Source organism: Cricetulus griseus, chromosome 3, assembly GCF_003668045.3.
Source record: "Cricetulus griseus strain 17A/GY chromosome 3, alternate assembly CriGri-PICRH-1.0, whole genome shotgun sequence".
In the NCBI taxonomy this organism is placed as follows: Eukaryota; Metazoa; Chordata; class Mammalia; order Rodentia; family Cricetidae; genus Cricetulus; species Cricetulus griseus.
Window position 1 is genome coordinate 131,202,266 of NC_048596.1, and position 14,870 is coordinate 131,217,135.

General features: G+C 42.9%; 1 protein-coding gene across 1 annotated transcript; it reads right to left on the reverse strand.

Moving 5' to 3' along the window:
* Window positions 1-1,963: 1,963 nt before the first annotated feature.
* Window positions 1,964-14,406, reverse strand: Snrpa1 (small nuclear ribonucleoprotein polypeptide A'). The gene is made up of 9 exons (XM_027408099.2): window positions 14,248-14,406; window positions 12,314-12,461; window positions 10,700-10,778; window positions 6,549-6,595; window positions 6,260-6,362; window positions 5,455-5,534; window positions 5,010-5,085; window positions 4,315-4,408; window positions 1,964-2,236 (listed from the first exon to the last, which is right to left on the reverse strand). The coding sequence occupies exons 1-9, from the start codon at window positions 14,327-14,329 to the stop codon at window positions 2,178-2,180; spliced, it is 768 nt and encodes a 255-aa protein (XP_027263900.1). The 5' UTR covers window positions 14,330-14,406; the 3' UTR covers window positions 1,964-2,177.
* Between the last annotated feature and the right edge of the window lie 464 nt (window positions 14,407-14,870).

The following is a 14,870-nucleotide window of genomic DNA, read 5'->3' on the forward strand; positions in this document are numbered from 1 at the left end:
TCATGGTCTATGAAACTATTCACTGAAAACCGTTAGGTTCTAGGGAAAATAGCATGTATTGAGGTGAACCTCATCAATGATTTGGGTCTTGAGACACACATATGGAAGAGGAAGCCTCACTTGCCTCTAGCCAGCTTAGTCCTTGATCAGGACAACGGCACATGATGCAATGGTGTGCTGGTTTTGCTTGTTTTCTTCCCACAACCTCAAATACTAAACACAGTTCTGTTCAGTCCAGATACACAGCAGCCTCCATCATTTTCAAATGCTGAAGTGCTGCCCAGGCCTGGGTTCCAAACTTAAGCTACATTTAATTAAAAAATTTGCAATTACAAGTTACCCCAGGCTGCTGGTGGTGCATGCCTTTATTCCCAGCGCTCAGAGGCAGAGATAGGCAGATCTCTATGAGTTCGAGGTCAGCCTAGTCTGTTTTACAGGACAGGCTCCAAAGCTATAGGGAAACCATGCCTTAAAAAACCGGAGGGGGAAAAAAAAAGAAAGAAAAAGAAAAAGGTACCCCAGGACACCAGCTTGTCATCACTGGGACTGTTGACCAAGTCTCATCCATAAAAAGGACTCAATGAAGCTATGGAAAATAGGAATTTGGCTTTTTATTTGGTGCTAGGGGTCTTGCAGTCTTAGCACGACTGCCATCAAGCCACAGACCCAGCCAAAAGAGGGAAGCACCTGTCTTAGCAGCAACAGGAGCTGGTACATGAACAGAAGGACTATGGGAGCAGTACAGCCAGCCTCACTGAGGATACTGCAAACCAGACTCCAATCCAACATGGGAGGAAACTAAATTTAAGTCTGGGGCTCAGCAGAAGCCACTGTTTGGCCAGTCACCCCAGCAAGACCATTGGGAGCAGTTCCACTGTATCTCAGGTATCTGGTATATGCCTCACAAGATCAGTTATCAGTCATCAATGAAAAGCATCTAGAGACTATTTAATATGCTTGTCATATTCAGAATTACCAAAGGAGCTTGGAAAACTGTAACCAGGGGCTGGGAAGATAGTTCAGTGGGCAAGAATGCTTGCTATGCAAGCTTGAGTACTTGTGTTCAAATCCCCACCACCCAGGTAAAAAGTGGTCTGTCCAAATGCATGCCCACAAGCCTTGTTGGGTGGAGACAAGGACTGTTGGAACTGGCTGGCAGACAGCCTCGTTCCAGGCTCAGAGAGAGACATTGCTCTCAAGGGAACAAGGCAGAATAGGAAATCAAGGCACTAATATTTAACCATAAAAGAAAACTCTTTCCTAGATGAGGAATATAATTAAGATAGCTAGATGCTAAGAGAAGTGTGCCCCACAGAGAAGCCACAACCCCAAGCCTCTGTCCCCACAGGCTGGAAGACTATTTTGCTTATGTTGTAGCATCAATTCCTACTTAGGATTTTTCAAATCATTTAAAATTTGTTAGATACTCCTGTGTGTTTAATTAAAAAGGTCAAAGGATATACCTATTTGTCTAGTCTTAAGCCTCCTTGTCTTTATAAAGAATCTGTAACACTTCATAGTCAGAAGTAATGTTTATTCAGAAACACCATCCTCCCTGTACTGGCTAGTTTTATGAGTCAACTTGACACAAGCTAGAGTCATCAGATAGGATACAGCCATGAGTTCCAGCTGTAAGGCATTTTCTCAGTAAGTGATCAATGGGGGAGGGCCCAGCCCAAGATGGGTGGTGCCATCCCTGGGCTGCTGGTCCTCCTGGGAAGCCAGTAAACAGCACCATGGCCTCTGCATCAGCTCCTGCCTCCAGATTCCTGCCCTGTTTGAATTCCTGTCCTGACTTCCTTCAATGATGGACAGTGATATGGAAGTGTAAGACAAACCCTTTTCTCCCCAACTTGCTTTATGGTCGTGGTGTTTCTTTGCAGCAATAGAAACCCTAACTAAGACACTCGCCAACGTCCATCTTAAATATATCCTTATACTTCACAGCTAACATAACAACAGATAATTTGGCAGCAAGAAAGTGGCCTTTATTTTACCATTTGTAGAAAACTGGCATTTAGATTCCAAGGTACATATTAAAAAAATTACCAGCAGTAGTTCTGAACATTCAGCAATGCTGACAAATTCCATGTTGCTGATACAAGCAAGGCTGTTACTCCATGCTCAAAAAGCAAGACTTGTCCCTAGACAGCCTATTAGACCATCTGCCACAGAGCTCAGGACCCATTTGTGACTGTGTCTTCTTCCAGCTCTTCTTCACCATCATCACTTGGCCCTGAAAAAAACCCACAAAACCAGAAGTCGTGTCAATTTTGTCCACTCATCAGACACATACACATTAATTTTTTAAAAAGGTGAACGAACACACCAACTGTTTTTAACTGTGTTCCACAATCTGTGGTAGCTTTTCTTTTCTTTCTTTCTTTCTTTCTTTCTTTCTTTCTTTCTTTCTTTCTTTTTTTTAAGATTTTTGGTTGCTGGGTGGTAGTAGCACACCTTCAATCCCACAACTCAGGAGGCAGAGTTGAGGCCAGCCTGGTCTACAGAGTGAGTCCCAAGACAGCCAGGGCTACATAGAGAAACCCTGCCTCAAAAAAACAAAACTATTTTTTTTTTTTTTTTGGCCAATGTATTCTTAAAAACAGAAACAAAACAAAAATGCCAGGTGTGGTAGCACACACCTTATACTCATTTCCCCGGAAATGTTCGTAAGTACTAGGAAGATGTCAACATTTTACCAGTGGACCTACATTGTCTTTCTAGTAATGGTGAAGCTTGAAGCCATGGTCTCATGTGTGTTAGGCAGTGTTCTACCAGACTTACATCCCCAGCCTAAATTTTCTAAACCTTAATTTTTGCTTAAAATCTGCAATTTTATCATTGGTAATAAACACTGTCAGCTGCGGGGGATTGCTCAGGCACTTAAATTTAGTTCTAAAGAAAACCATTTCTATTTCTTCATCAAGGACAGTGAGTGGATTTGATATGAATTTTACTGGAGAACACAGCAAGTACCATCACTGGACCTCCTTGCTGGAAAATAAAACCCGCTCTTGGCCTCCCAGTGCATCTTGGGAGTTATTACAGAAATAATTTACCTTGCATGTCCCCAGGGGCCCAAGGACCACATAACAGCACTGATCTTAAAAATACCTTATATCCTCTTCCTGAGGAGCTACTGGCAGTGAACAGCTGCTGAGGTAGGAAGTCACTTTCTTCAGTAGTGTAGTCACTGTAAGTTGCCCTTGCTCCAGTAAACACCCCTGCCCCATGTTAACGAAAGCAACCATGGCTAAACAAATGGGCCACAAAACTAACAAACAAAACAGCTCAAAGACAATGATCCTTGAAAAGCTGTCGTGGTAGTGATTCCCAGGGATACTCATACCAAAATTTGTACTATGTATTTACTTTATTTGAATAATGTACCTCTAATGCTCAAATTGCTGACAAACTTGGCATTCAAACATTACACTAGTTAACACCTACCCAAAACTTGCCCTGTGCTAAGTGTAATTATCACAATCCTCCCCCAAACCTTTTGATGTCAGTACTTATCTTAATATTAAAGATGCAAATACTCACCTAAGACAAAGAAACTTGCCCAAGGACAGTACTGCTTAGACTCAGTGTAGCCAGTTCCATTAACCACTAAATTACCACTAATTTACAGGGATCTCTGCTCCAGGAATTTTATCACTGGAGACTTCATTTGTGTGTGTGTGTGTGTGAAGATGAACATGAGAGCATACTTACACAAACTAGACGGTAAAAGCTATTAAACTACCTATCTGGTAAGACATTATAAACCTAGACAACGTGTCACTGTTCTCAATGTAGACAACTGTAAAACAAAGGTAAGTAGCTGTGCATCTACACATAGACAACATATAGTAAAAACACCAGGCAGAGCAATTTTTAAGCTGTTACTTTATGGGATGACTGTATATGGAATATCAGTTCACCAAGATGCCCATTATATAGGATGTGACTTAGAAGTTCACAATCATCTCTAGAACTTTGTTCTTTCCATGTTGTAGAATGTTTTGCTACAACTTGTAAAGACCTCATAAATATCCCAATGGCCTAACTTTATTGGCCCCCACTCCCTACTTCTTTCCTTCCTATTTTTCCTTTCCTCTTTTTTTTTTTTTTTTGAGAAAAGGGTTGCCTGTAGCCCAAGCTGGTCTCAACCTTATTTTGTAGCCAAGTATGACCTTCAACTCCTGATCCTCCTGCCTCATCCTCCCAAATATAGGGATTCCAGGCCTGTGTGATCATGCCAGACAGGTATTCCTCTGTAGTCATTCCAAGTGTGATGTTTTGGAAGTGCACACAGAATAGTTTTCTGACCTGATCTGCGCTCTCTGCCAGGTATCTGGCCGGACTGCAGCAAGCCCTTCAGCCTCTCAACCTCAGCCAGCGTTGATGCGTTTGCTATAGCATTCTGGAAAGCACAGGAAAAGGGAGATGGATGATTACAACCACCGAAAAGACACTACAGAAATTCCTAGCAACTTTCCCCTAGAAAATCAACCACACAACTGTCTGGGAGAAGAACTTCACTGGCGCAAGAAAAATCAACTTAGAAAACACGCCAACATTTAGGAAGGGATTCGGGCTCTTACAAAGGAGAAGAACCAATCATTCCAAGGGCCCTAAAATTCAAGTTAAGTATCTATTTGGAATTCTGTTACTGGAGACTTTTGGATTTTCTACAGATACTTCAACAGGATTTGTCAGCCAGCAAATCTTGGGAAGCAGAGAAACTAAGACTGAACAACAAAGTAACTAACTGCTCCAAGAAGTAAATGTATCCTGGGTGAAAGAGATAAACATAGATGCCTTCAATTAGTTCATGCAATTAGTTCAAGTCAAAATTTGGTCAAATAGTATCTTTAAGGTAGCCTTTCTGGGCCTAGAAATAGCAGAGTCCTCACAACTATGAGATAATGGGATCTACGATGTTTAGCACTAGGACACACCACTGCCCTGGCCCCACCTCTCTGCTCTCTCCAGTCTGATAACCCAAACATACATATCCTTACCTTGATTGCTTCTACATCCCCTGCAGATGGCCCACCTTTCTTTTTGTCAGTTGGCAAACCAGCACCTGGATTAAAACTTGGGAGGGAGAATATAATTGTTACACTCTGACTAGTGCAGGCTGCTTCTCTTACTTTCAAAAGATTTGAAAGTAATTCAACCAGTGTAGTATCTTATCTTTGTTAACAAACTGATACAAGCACTCTCTCCTTCAGAAACACCACCCAATCCATCTTCCAATAGAGAAAGCAGGATGAACACCACATTAAGATGGTAAACCGAAATATATGCTCTGCTAACCTGGTAGAAATTTCCCAAGATGTACACCATCATTCAAATGTAATACCACACTAACCAGTTTTGGGTTTAATTTTGTAGGAGGCAAACTGCCAGACAGATAGTGTTTCTGAAGGTGAAGTAGAGTTAAGTTGGATATCCGTATCTTACGTTTTGCTTCTCCTGGCAATATCCTTTGCAAGCTGTGCACCCCGTTTGCCCTTGAACATTTTCTCTGCTTCCTGACGCTCCTACAGCGACACCACACACAGAGTTAATCAAAAAAGGAATACCACATGCATTTAGATGCATTCCTTAGAAAACATGGGAGAGAATTCTCCTGAAGTATTCTGGGTTGGTAAAAACAAAAGCCAACTTTAAATTAGGAGACACAGTGGTCCAACCTTCTCGGGGAAAGCTCTCAAAAAGTACCCCTTCCTAATTTCTAAGAGGGACTAGCAAGGAACTACAGAGAATTAGCACTTCCAACAAAGGAACAGCTATTCTAAAAAGCAGAGCTGCTCAAATCTGGGTTATATATGCTCTTGTTGGGAACACATCTAAGTAGACAATGCACTGTGTAGTTCTAACATTAGGGCAACTTTTTTTTTGTTTTTGTTTTTTTGAGACAGGGTTTCTCTGTAGGTTTGGAGACTGTCCTGGTACTAGCTCTTGTAGACCAGGCTGGTCTTGAACTCACAGAGATCCTCCTGATGGGATTAAAGGTGTGCGCCACCAATGCCTGGTCACATTTGGCCAACTTTGAAATGGTCAACATCACCCTACCATAAACTGCTATGAGATGAAAACAAAACAAAAAAACCCACAAGAAAAAAAATAAACAATGGTGACTTAATGCTTTCTTTCCCACACATTAATGGTAAAATGTACTAATTAAGCAACTTGTAAAGACCAGTCATGAAAGGCTAAGGGAAAGGACTACTGTAATGACTCACAGCCAGTATGCAATACTCACTTTGAGTTTCACTTTTTGGAAGTCCAGAACTCTGACTTGTGGAACTTTGTAGATCACATAAAGTCGGTAATGCTTCTTATTTGTTACAGGATTTCTTAGGATGCTATAGAAAAGGGACAGTGCCAATCTTACTCACAGCATTCCACTTGAGAGGGTCATTTGAAAAGTGCAAAGACTATAAACCAAGAGAAAGCACACCATTCTTCCTACTTTACTGTTTAGTAGCAGCCTGATGCTGTTACTTCAGAACTTCATTAGTCGAGTTATCACAACAAGCGGATTTCCATACCTTAGATATGTTAGTGATTTGAGAGATGCCAAAGGATCCAGATCACCCTATAAAATAAGGGTCAGAGTAAAAACAAAGCTGATACACACACTACTATTCTGATATTCTGAAATAACAAGTATCTTTGAAACAGTATCCACACTATCATTTACTTATTTTTTTTCTGCCCTGGCACCTAGTCCAATACTAATACAACACAACTGCCTAAATATCTTCCACCTAATAAAACTGCTGAATATGTTAAGTATTGGCAGTAACAGCACCTGTTTCAATAGAAGAAAAAAAAATTGATTTCCCATAACAACCTCAAAATGGCTACTACTAAGCAATGATTTAAAAGGAAATTAATGCCAACATCGGTAACTTACTTGTATCAAGCTATTTACACAGGAACCTCAAGCCAAGACCTTGGTCTATATGTGGGTTTCTTGTTGTTTGAGACAGAATTTCCTATAGCTTAGGCTGGCCCTGAACTTGCTATGCAGCCTAGGATGATCTTCAATCCCGATCCTCCCAAATGTTGATATTATGGGTATATGCCGCCAAACCTGGTGCAAAATGTCCTTTCTTGTTAGTATATCCCAAATGGCCCCGGGAAACATTATCTTTGAGAGGGAGCACTGTTATCTTAGTCCACCCCCACCCCTTCAAATATTTTCAAAGTCAAGGTGAATAATATAGTTCAAAAAATTGTAACAACAGAGAACAGAGGGAGAACTAGAGCTTGAAAAGTGGCTTACTACCACAAAGAAAATCCAAAAGGAGGTTGAAGAGATGGCTCAGAGGTTAAGAACACTGGCTGCTCTTCCAGAGGTCTTGAGTTCAATTCCCAGCAACCACATGGTGGCTCACAACCATCTATAATGAGATCTGGTGCCCTCTCTGGCACAGATGCACACATGAAGACAGAACATAATAAATATGCATAATAAATAAAACTCTTTAAAAAAAGGATCCAAAAGGAATAAAAAAGTGTGTTATACATCCATAGTACAGAACACAATGACAGCATGCTGACTGGTGTGGAAAAATACTATTTTAAGGTATGTCTTTTGTTTATGCTGCATTTGTTTAACTTGGTGAAGCTGTTGTTCTTTGCCTATCTAAAACACCTGATAGGCTAATAAAGTGCTGAAAGGCCAATAGCAAGGCAGGGGCAAGGATAGGTGGGGCTGGCAGACAGAGTATAAATAGAAGGAGAAACAAAGAAGGGAGAGGGAGGAGCAAGAGAACAACGATAGGAGGATGTCAGGGACCAGCCACCTAGCCAGTCACGGAGTAAGAAAGAAAGAAAGACATACAGAAGTAAGAAAGATAAAAGCGCTAAAGGAAAAGGGAGACAATTTAAGATAAGAAAACCTGGTTAGAAACAAGCCAAGCTAAGGCTGGGCATTCATAACTAATAAGCCTCCGCATATTTATTTGGGTACTGGGCCCCTCAAAAAGAGTAAAAGAGCAAAAACATAACACAACAGATTGGTTTAAGAAAAAGAATAGCTAGGCCTGTAGTTGAATAGTAGGGGGCTAAACTGGCATCCACAAGGTTCTAGATTCAATATTTGATTCCACAATGTATCACCAAGGTACTAACTCCAGAAAGAGCCCCTGCTGGGACCTTCTACACCCCAGCTGTATGCTGACAGAGCATTGGCTTTAAAGCTGGGTGTAGTGGCTCATGTCTGTTATCCCTGCATTGGGGATGCTAAGGCAAGAAGACTGTAGTGATTCAAGGCCAGTCTAGGCTACATATGGAGTTACCAGTCAGCCTGGGTGACATGTTAAGGGACTGTCTCAAAATACAATATAGGCTAATAGCTGATGTAGGCTGCCTACCACAAACTTGATGGTAAAACCCTATTGGTGAAGGCAGAACATTTTCATCACAGGACATGAGAAATCAAGTTGGTACTGACCAGGAAGCTTCCTACTAGCCAGCTAGTTTTCAAAGTTCCAGAAGTTCTATGCAGGCTGCTGAGGAAAGATGTCATCAACCGTCGTCACGCCCAGGTGTAAATACTGTCAGCTCAGTAACGACCTTGTGGCAGTGACCCATGGGTGCAGTGGTGGCACAAATGTTATGATACAAACAACCATTTTCTGGTTTGATCTTAGACCTATTCCCACAGGAGGAAATGCATGCCTGGGACAATAAATCTGGCTAAGAACTCATGGCTGGGCAGCTCACAGGCCCTAGAGCTCACCCTACTCTTATTATAGCATCAAACTACCCTCTAATATCTACCTCCTGGACCTCATCAGAGAGGTTTCTTTGTGGAATGGAGAGTACTTTATGAAGAAGCTTATGACTGGCCAAAGTGCAGAGAATGCATGTTTCTGGAGGGCTGAGCCATAATGGGACATGTTTATCATACCTCTTCTCTGCAAGGCTCAGACTATTGAGGAGGAAGGGCAAGGGGAAAGACTGCAAGAGCCCCAGGTGCAAAGACCAGGCAAAATAGTGTCTTCTGAATATGGCGAACCACCACTCTCATGAACTCACAGCTCATCTGCACAGGATCAAGCCAATCAATATTCTTGCATTGAAGGGGGCTGGCTGGTGGGGAGGACAGATATGGGGGGGTGCTCACAAGTGCCCACCTCTACTGAAAGAACTTTTCACAGTTGGGGCAACTGGGGGGAGGGAGAGACAGTATCCTTAAGGGTGTGGCTCCTGATAGGTCAACCCTTCTCCTGTAGATGGCCTGCCCCCATACCCTAGAGTATATGGCCAGGACAAATAGGACATGATGGTTTTAAAGGAGGTGGGGGAGCATGGTGGCATATGCCTTTAGTCCCAGCACTCAGCAGGCAAGAGCTCTGTGAGTTCCAGGACCACTGACAGATCCTGTTTCACCAAAAAGAGGAGGAAATTAAGTTGTGAGAAGGTGGGAGGCAGGTATGGAAGGAATTGAGATTGAATATGACCAAAACTCATTGTACACACGTATTAAATTCTCAAAAGAATGAAAATACTGTATTAAAAAATAATTGTTGAGAAGGGTAAAGTTATTGGTTGCCTTTAAACTGTTGAAATTGCTAGCTATGAATAGAAATAAACACAGCAAATAATTTGTTATGAGATCTGGTGCCCTCTTCTGCTGTGCAGATATACACAGAAGCAGAATGTTGTATATATAATGAATAAATAAAATCTTTTAAAAAAAAGATATCTAAAACTGATAAAACTCCAGATAAGTGATTGAATCTATCATCATGACATGAAATCTTAATATACCACTTTCTCTCTCTCTCTCTGTGTGTGTGTGTGTGTGTGTGTGTGTGTGTGTGTGTGTGTGTGTGTGTGTACGTACAGTTAGGCTGGTTGGCCAGAGAGTCTCAAGTATTAAACTCTGGCCCCTCCCTAGTGCTGGAATTGCAAACTAGACCCTCTATGCCCAGTTTTAAAACATGGATTCTGGAGTTAGAACCCAGTCCTCATGCTTATGTGGTAAGAGATTTACTGACTGACTACCTCATGAAACTCAGATAGGCATTTTAAAACTTGCCAGTAGCATGTTTACATAGAAAAGCAGGTAAAACCAAATTTAAACTCTCGTCTAAAATATCAATGCATTATGTATACAAAAAGCCACTAAGAAAGTTTACACCTTCATTTTTAATACTAAGCCTGAAATCTGGCATATATTCTATAGTTCTGCCCATCTCACTTAAGAACTAAGGTTAGGGTACCACACCACGGAGTCTGTTTACACATGGGAGGGAAAGGCAAGTTTCGACAAAACATCAGAAGCACTAATGATAGTGACCAATAAACAAGATTGCATGGGAACGTTTCTACCCAAGACACCCAACAGAGTCAGAAACCAAAAGGCACACCTGAGGGAGCAAAGAGATCTTCAACATACATTATCCAAATGCCATGCCAATTCTCAGCATAAAAACCAAACCAACACAATCAAAGAACAACAAAACAAACAAACAAACAAACAAAAAAAAGAGAGAGAGAGAGAGAGAGGGAGAGAGAGGGAGAGAGAGAGAGAGAGAGAGAGAGAGAGAGAGAGAGAGAGAGAGAGAGAACAACCAAAAGGCTTGGAATAGTAAAATAATTAAAAGAAAAACTAGGAAATAACATTTTGAAGCAGGAAGTACCCTACTTTTTCCTTAAATACAGTTTCGTCCATTCAACTTACCAGTTCCACTAGACTGTTGTTGGTGAGGATGAGCTCTGTCAGACAGGGAAGAGCCTGATCAAGTCCTTCTCCTATACGGCTACAATAAAAACAGAAAGGCTCTAAGTGACATCGATAAACAAGCCAACATTTATCTCCATCCTTGCAAGTATCTGACACCTCAATGTTAGAATATCCCTCTCCCATATCCCATCTCAAGGACAGCAGCAGAGGAAGCCTTGTGTGAGGCGCAGGGTCAGCGACAGGGATGGGATGACCTCAGAAACCTATGCTTCCTGGGCTTTTTTCCATGGCCAAGTAGTCTGGTTCAACCCAAAGAAAGGTGGGATTCCAGGGCAGAAAAAAATTTACAACTTTTTGTTCAGAAAACTCAAAAACCAATGACTCTGCATTCACACAGCTGGTGTAACACATTCATCCTAAGAAAATATTAATCATGAAAATGGCTTCTATCTAAAAACACCACTCAGTGCTTTGATGTGTATAGGTGTTTTGCCTGCACTTATGTCTGCATACTGATTGTGTGCTTGGTGCCTGTAGAAGCCAGAAAAGGGCCTTGAATTCCCTGGAACTAGAATTGTGAACTGCCACACTGGTCTGGGAAGGAGAAGAACCCACTTCATCTGAACTGGAAAAGGAGCCGCCAGTAGGCTTAACCACTGAGCCATGACTCCAGCCCCTAGAAACTTTCCTTAATAAAAGCTATGTCTTCAGCAATTCCGGTCCCCTGACAATAATTCCCACAAGAGGCACTGACCCTAACAGAAACACCAGTACCAGGTACGAGAAACCTTCCTTAATAACTATATTAATTCAATTTTTATATGAAGCTGATAAACAGCCAGGTGGTAGTGCACATATTCAATTCCAGCACTTGGCAAGGAGAGGGAGGAGGATCTCTGTGAGTTCAAGGCCAGCCTGGTCTACCAAGTGAGTTCCAAGACAGGCTCCAAAGTTACACAGAGAAAAACCTGTCTTGAAAAACAAACAAACAAAAAGGATGTTATTGAGACAGGGTCTCACTCTGTAGCATCAGTTGTAACTTGCTGTGGAGACAAGGCTGGACTGCCTCAGCCTTCCAACTGTTAGGATTAAAGGTGGGCACCACTACACCTGACTTTTATAAATCATTTTTATTATGATGCTGTTGGTAATTGCTCTAGAATCTGAAATGTATACAGAGCAACATGTTTTAAATTTAAATTCAAAGTTTAGTATCAACTACGAATACTAAAGATCTCTGAAGATAGCAAGTAAGGTCAGACCAATGCCCACGTTAGTCTCCCAATCTCTTAGAAAAAGTGCTCGATTCATTCCTCCCTTTAAGAAGAGACATGGAGAGGCTGGAGCACTGGCTGCTCTTCCGGAGGACCCAGATTCTATTCCTAGTACCCACATGAGAGCTCACAACTGTCTGTAATTCCAGCTCCAGGGAACTCACACCCTCTTCTGGCCTCCAAAGGCACCACAATGGTATACAGATAGTGCAGACACACTTGCAGGCCAAACACTAATATACATAAAATGAAAACTAAAAACAAATCATGTCTTTCTTCAGGGTACATTGTAACATCTTTTCAAGGTAGAAAAGTATTCTCACTAGCAGACACTCACCAAATTCTGTTGTTGTTCACTAATAATGTTTTCAGTCTTCTCAATAAAGGAAAACCATCCAGTTTCCTGATCTCATTATCAGAAAAATCAATAGCATCAAACTGGTCTAAGGTAGCACCTAAATTTTCAATGACAGGGATTTTATATCCTGTAGAGGGGAAAAATACATACAGCAAATATTAATATAAATGAAAGGTCCTGAAAACAGTAGGAGCATCTGATTGTAATTAGACTCAAAGTACTCATTCAAGAAGTATTAAACCGGCACGGGTGCCATGTCACACTCTGTACAAAAATACTGAAGATAAGTGACAAATGAGTTACAGGGTCCTTACTGCCTCGAAGCGTGTGGTCATGCAGTAAACTTGAAGAGGAGGTTGAAGGCAAGAACAAGAACACAGGCGTATACTTAGTAATATTGGTGTCCACTGTTTATGAGAACATCTACAAGGTATTTACACTGTTCAAAGTTCTTAAGAGTGTCAGGCTCTATGTCAAGTTAACACTGCTTACTGTTAATGCTCAAGTCTTGCTGGGACACTGGTGACCAGCCTTCTAAACCATTCACATAACTCAGCAGTATATCCTCATGCTATCCTGACTCACTCTCTTCTCCACCAGCTCCAATTCAGAGCTGAAAATGGTGTCTATACAACCACAAACCACACTGTGAACATCCCCTTGATTGTCTAATGGGCATAACCATCGAGCTAGGTGCCAAAGGAAGAAGAGAAACTTAGTACACAACTTTCACTCAGTTGTGAAAGAGCGCAATAAAATAAGCTTTATCAAGACTGCATGGTCTTCAGAGATGCAGCAGAGACCAAAACTGTGTGCCAAGACAGTAAAAGGGTTCAGATACCTCTGAAATGGACTTTTGTCTGAGAAAGCTAATGTCTAACAAAAGCACTAGGATTTTCTATAGGTCAGCAAGGCATTTTAGCAAATGGCAGAGTATAGTCCCCGAGACTGTGGTTGCCTCATGACACAGTTATATAATCCTAACCCCTTTCAAAGCCATCTCCTGAAAAGTAGATAACTGCACTTTCAATGCTATATTTTGTTATTATTGTCATTTTCTTGTTTTATTCGACACAGGAGACTAGGCTGGCCTCGAACTCAGAGATCCGCCTGCCACTGCCTTCCGAGTGCCGGGCGTGTGCCACCGCTGCCCAGCTAATGCTGTGTTTTGTTTTTGTTTTTTTAAACCAAGCTCTACTCAACAGGTTAGTGTTCACCACCCCTCACATGGGAGTGATGACTATAAGCCTTGGTCAAACAGATCAAGCTAGAAAACACCTTCTTATAAAAGTGAATTATCAGGGGCTGGGGACCTGGTTCTGTGGGGCGAGTGCTTGTTTATCAAGAACAAAATCCTGGGTTCATCCGCAGCACCATATAAACATGGGGCACACGTTTAAACCCAGCGCCGGGAAGTGGAGGCAAGAGGGCCGGAAGTTCGAGAACGTCCCTAACTACACAGCGGTTTGAAGCCAGCTCTGAGTACAGGAGACCCTGTCTCAAAAAACAAATGAGCAGACCCAAAATGGAATTATTGTATAATTAAGATAACTTTGACTTATATCTAATCTACCCTCACGTGTCATATTAACGCATTTGCTAAAAACCAGCCGGTCGCGGTCCGGAAGATACCATTTTCTATTTTCCTGGCCCTCAAACAGTTCAGGCTGCTGAGCATGCCGGGCAAAGCCTAACGAATACGGACCCGGGAAGGAACGGAGAAGCCGTGTCTGTTAGCGGGAGCGGGTAACAGACGGCTCCAAAGGGTCCTGAGGGACCGGCGATCGGAGGAGGTACCCTAAACCCGGGCGGGAGGCCCCCGGGCCAGGCTCCGGCCTCCGCGCACGCGGCGGGGCCCGCTCCTCCCGGCCTCGCGCCGAGCCCGGACACAGCCCGCGATCCCCCTAACTCACCGCGAAGATCCAGCTCGCGGTCCCGCACAGCATTGGTGTACTGCGCCGCCTGCTCGATCAGCTCCGCCGTCAGCTTCACCATCCTGCCGCCGCCGAGTCCCCTCACCTCGGCCACCGGCCTGCGCCTCCCGCCAGTGCCGTGTCCCAGGGTGCACCGCGCCGCGCTGCCAGACAAAACCAATCGGAGCGGCGCTCACCTCGACCACCAGGCTAAAGCAATCGATCGAAGGCACCGCCGGGCGTTGCGATCGTCGTCTTTGCTTCTTGGTTCTTCTTGGCTGGTGCGTTCCTGGAGTGTGGCGAGCCCAGATTCCAGATATTTGTGTCCAAAAGATAAGAACACGAGAGAGGCACTCTCACTTCAGTGAACCTCGAGGCTGGGGTATTTGGGATTGTCCAACAGGGGGCGGACACTCCGCCAAAGCTTCAGGGATTCAGGTTTCTAAGATTTGCGGTCCAGCAGAGACAAGGCTGGGCCATTCGGCTGGACTGCCTTAAGATGGGCAACATCCGAGCTAGTATGGTCACCTTAAAGCCTCAGGGTGGACTTGCGGCGTCTAGACATTTAAGTATTGATGTCGAGGGGCTAGCCAGAGAGATGGCATAGAGGTTAGGGGCACTTG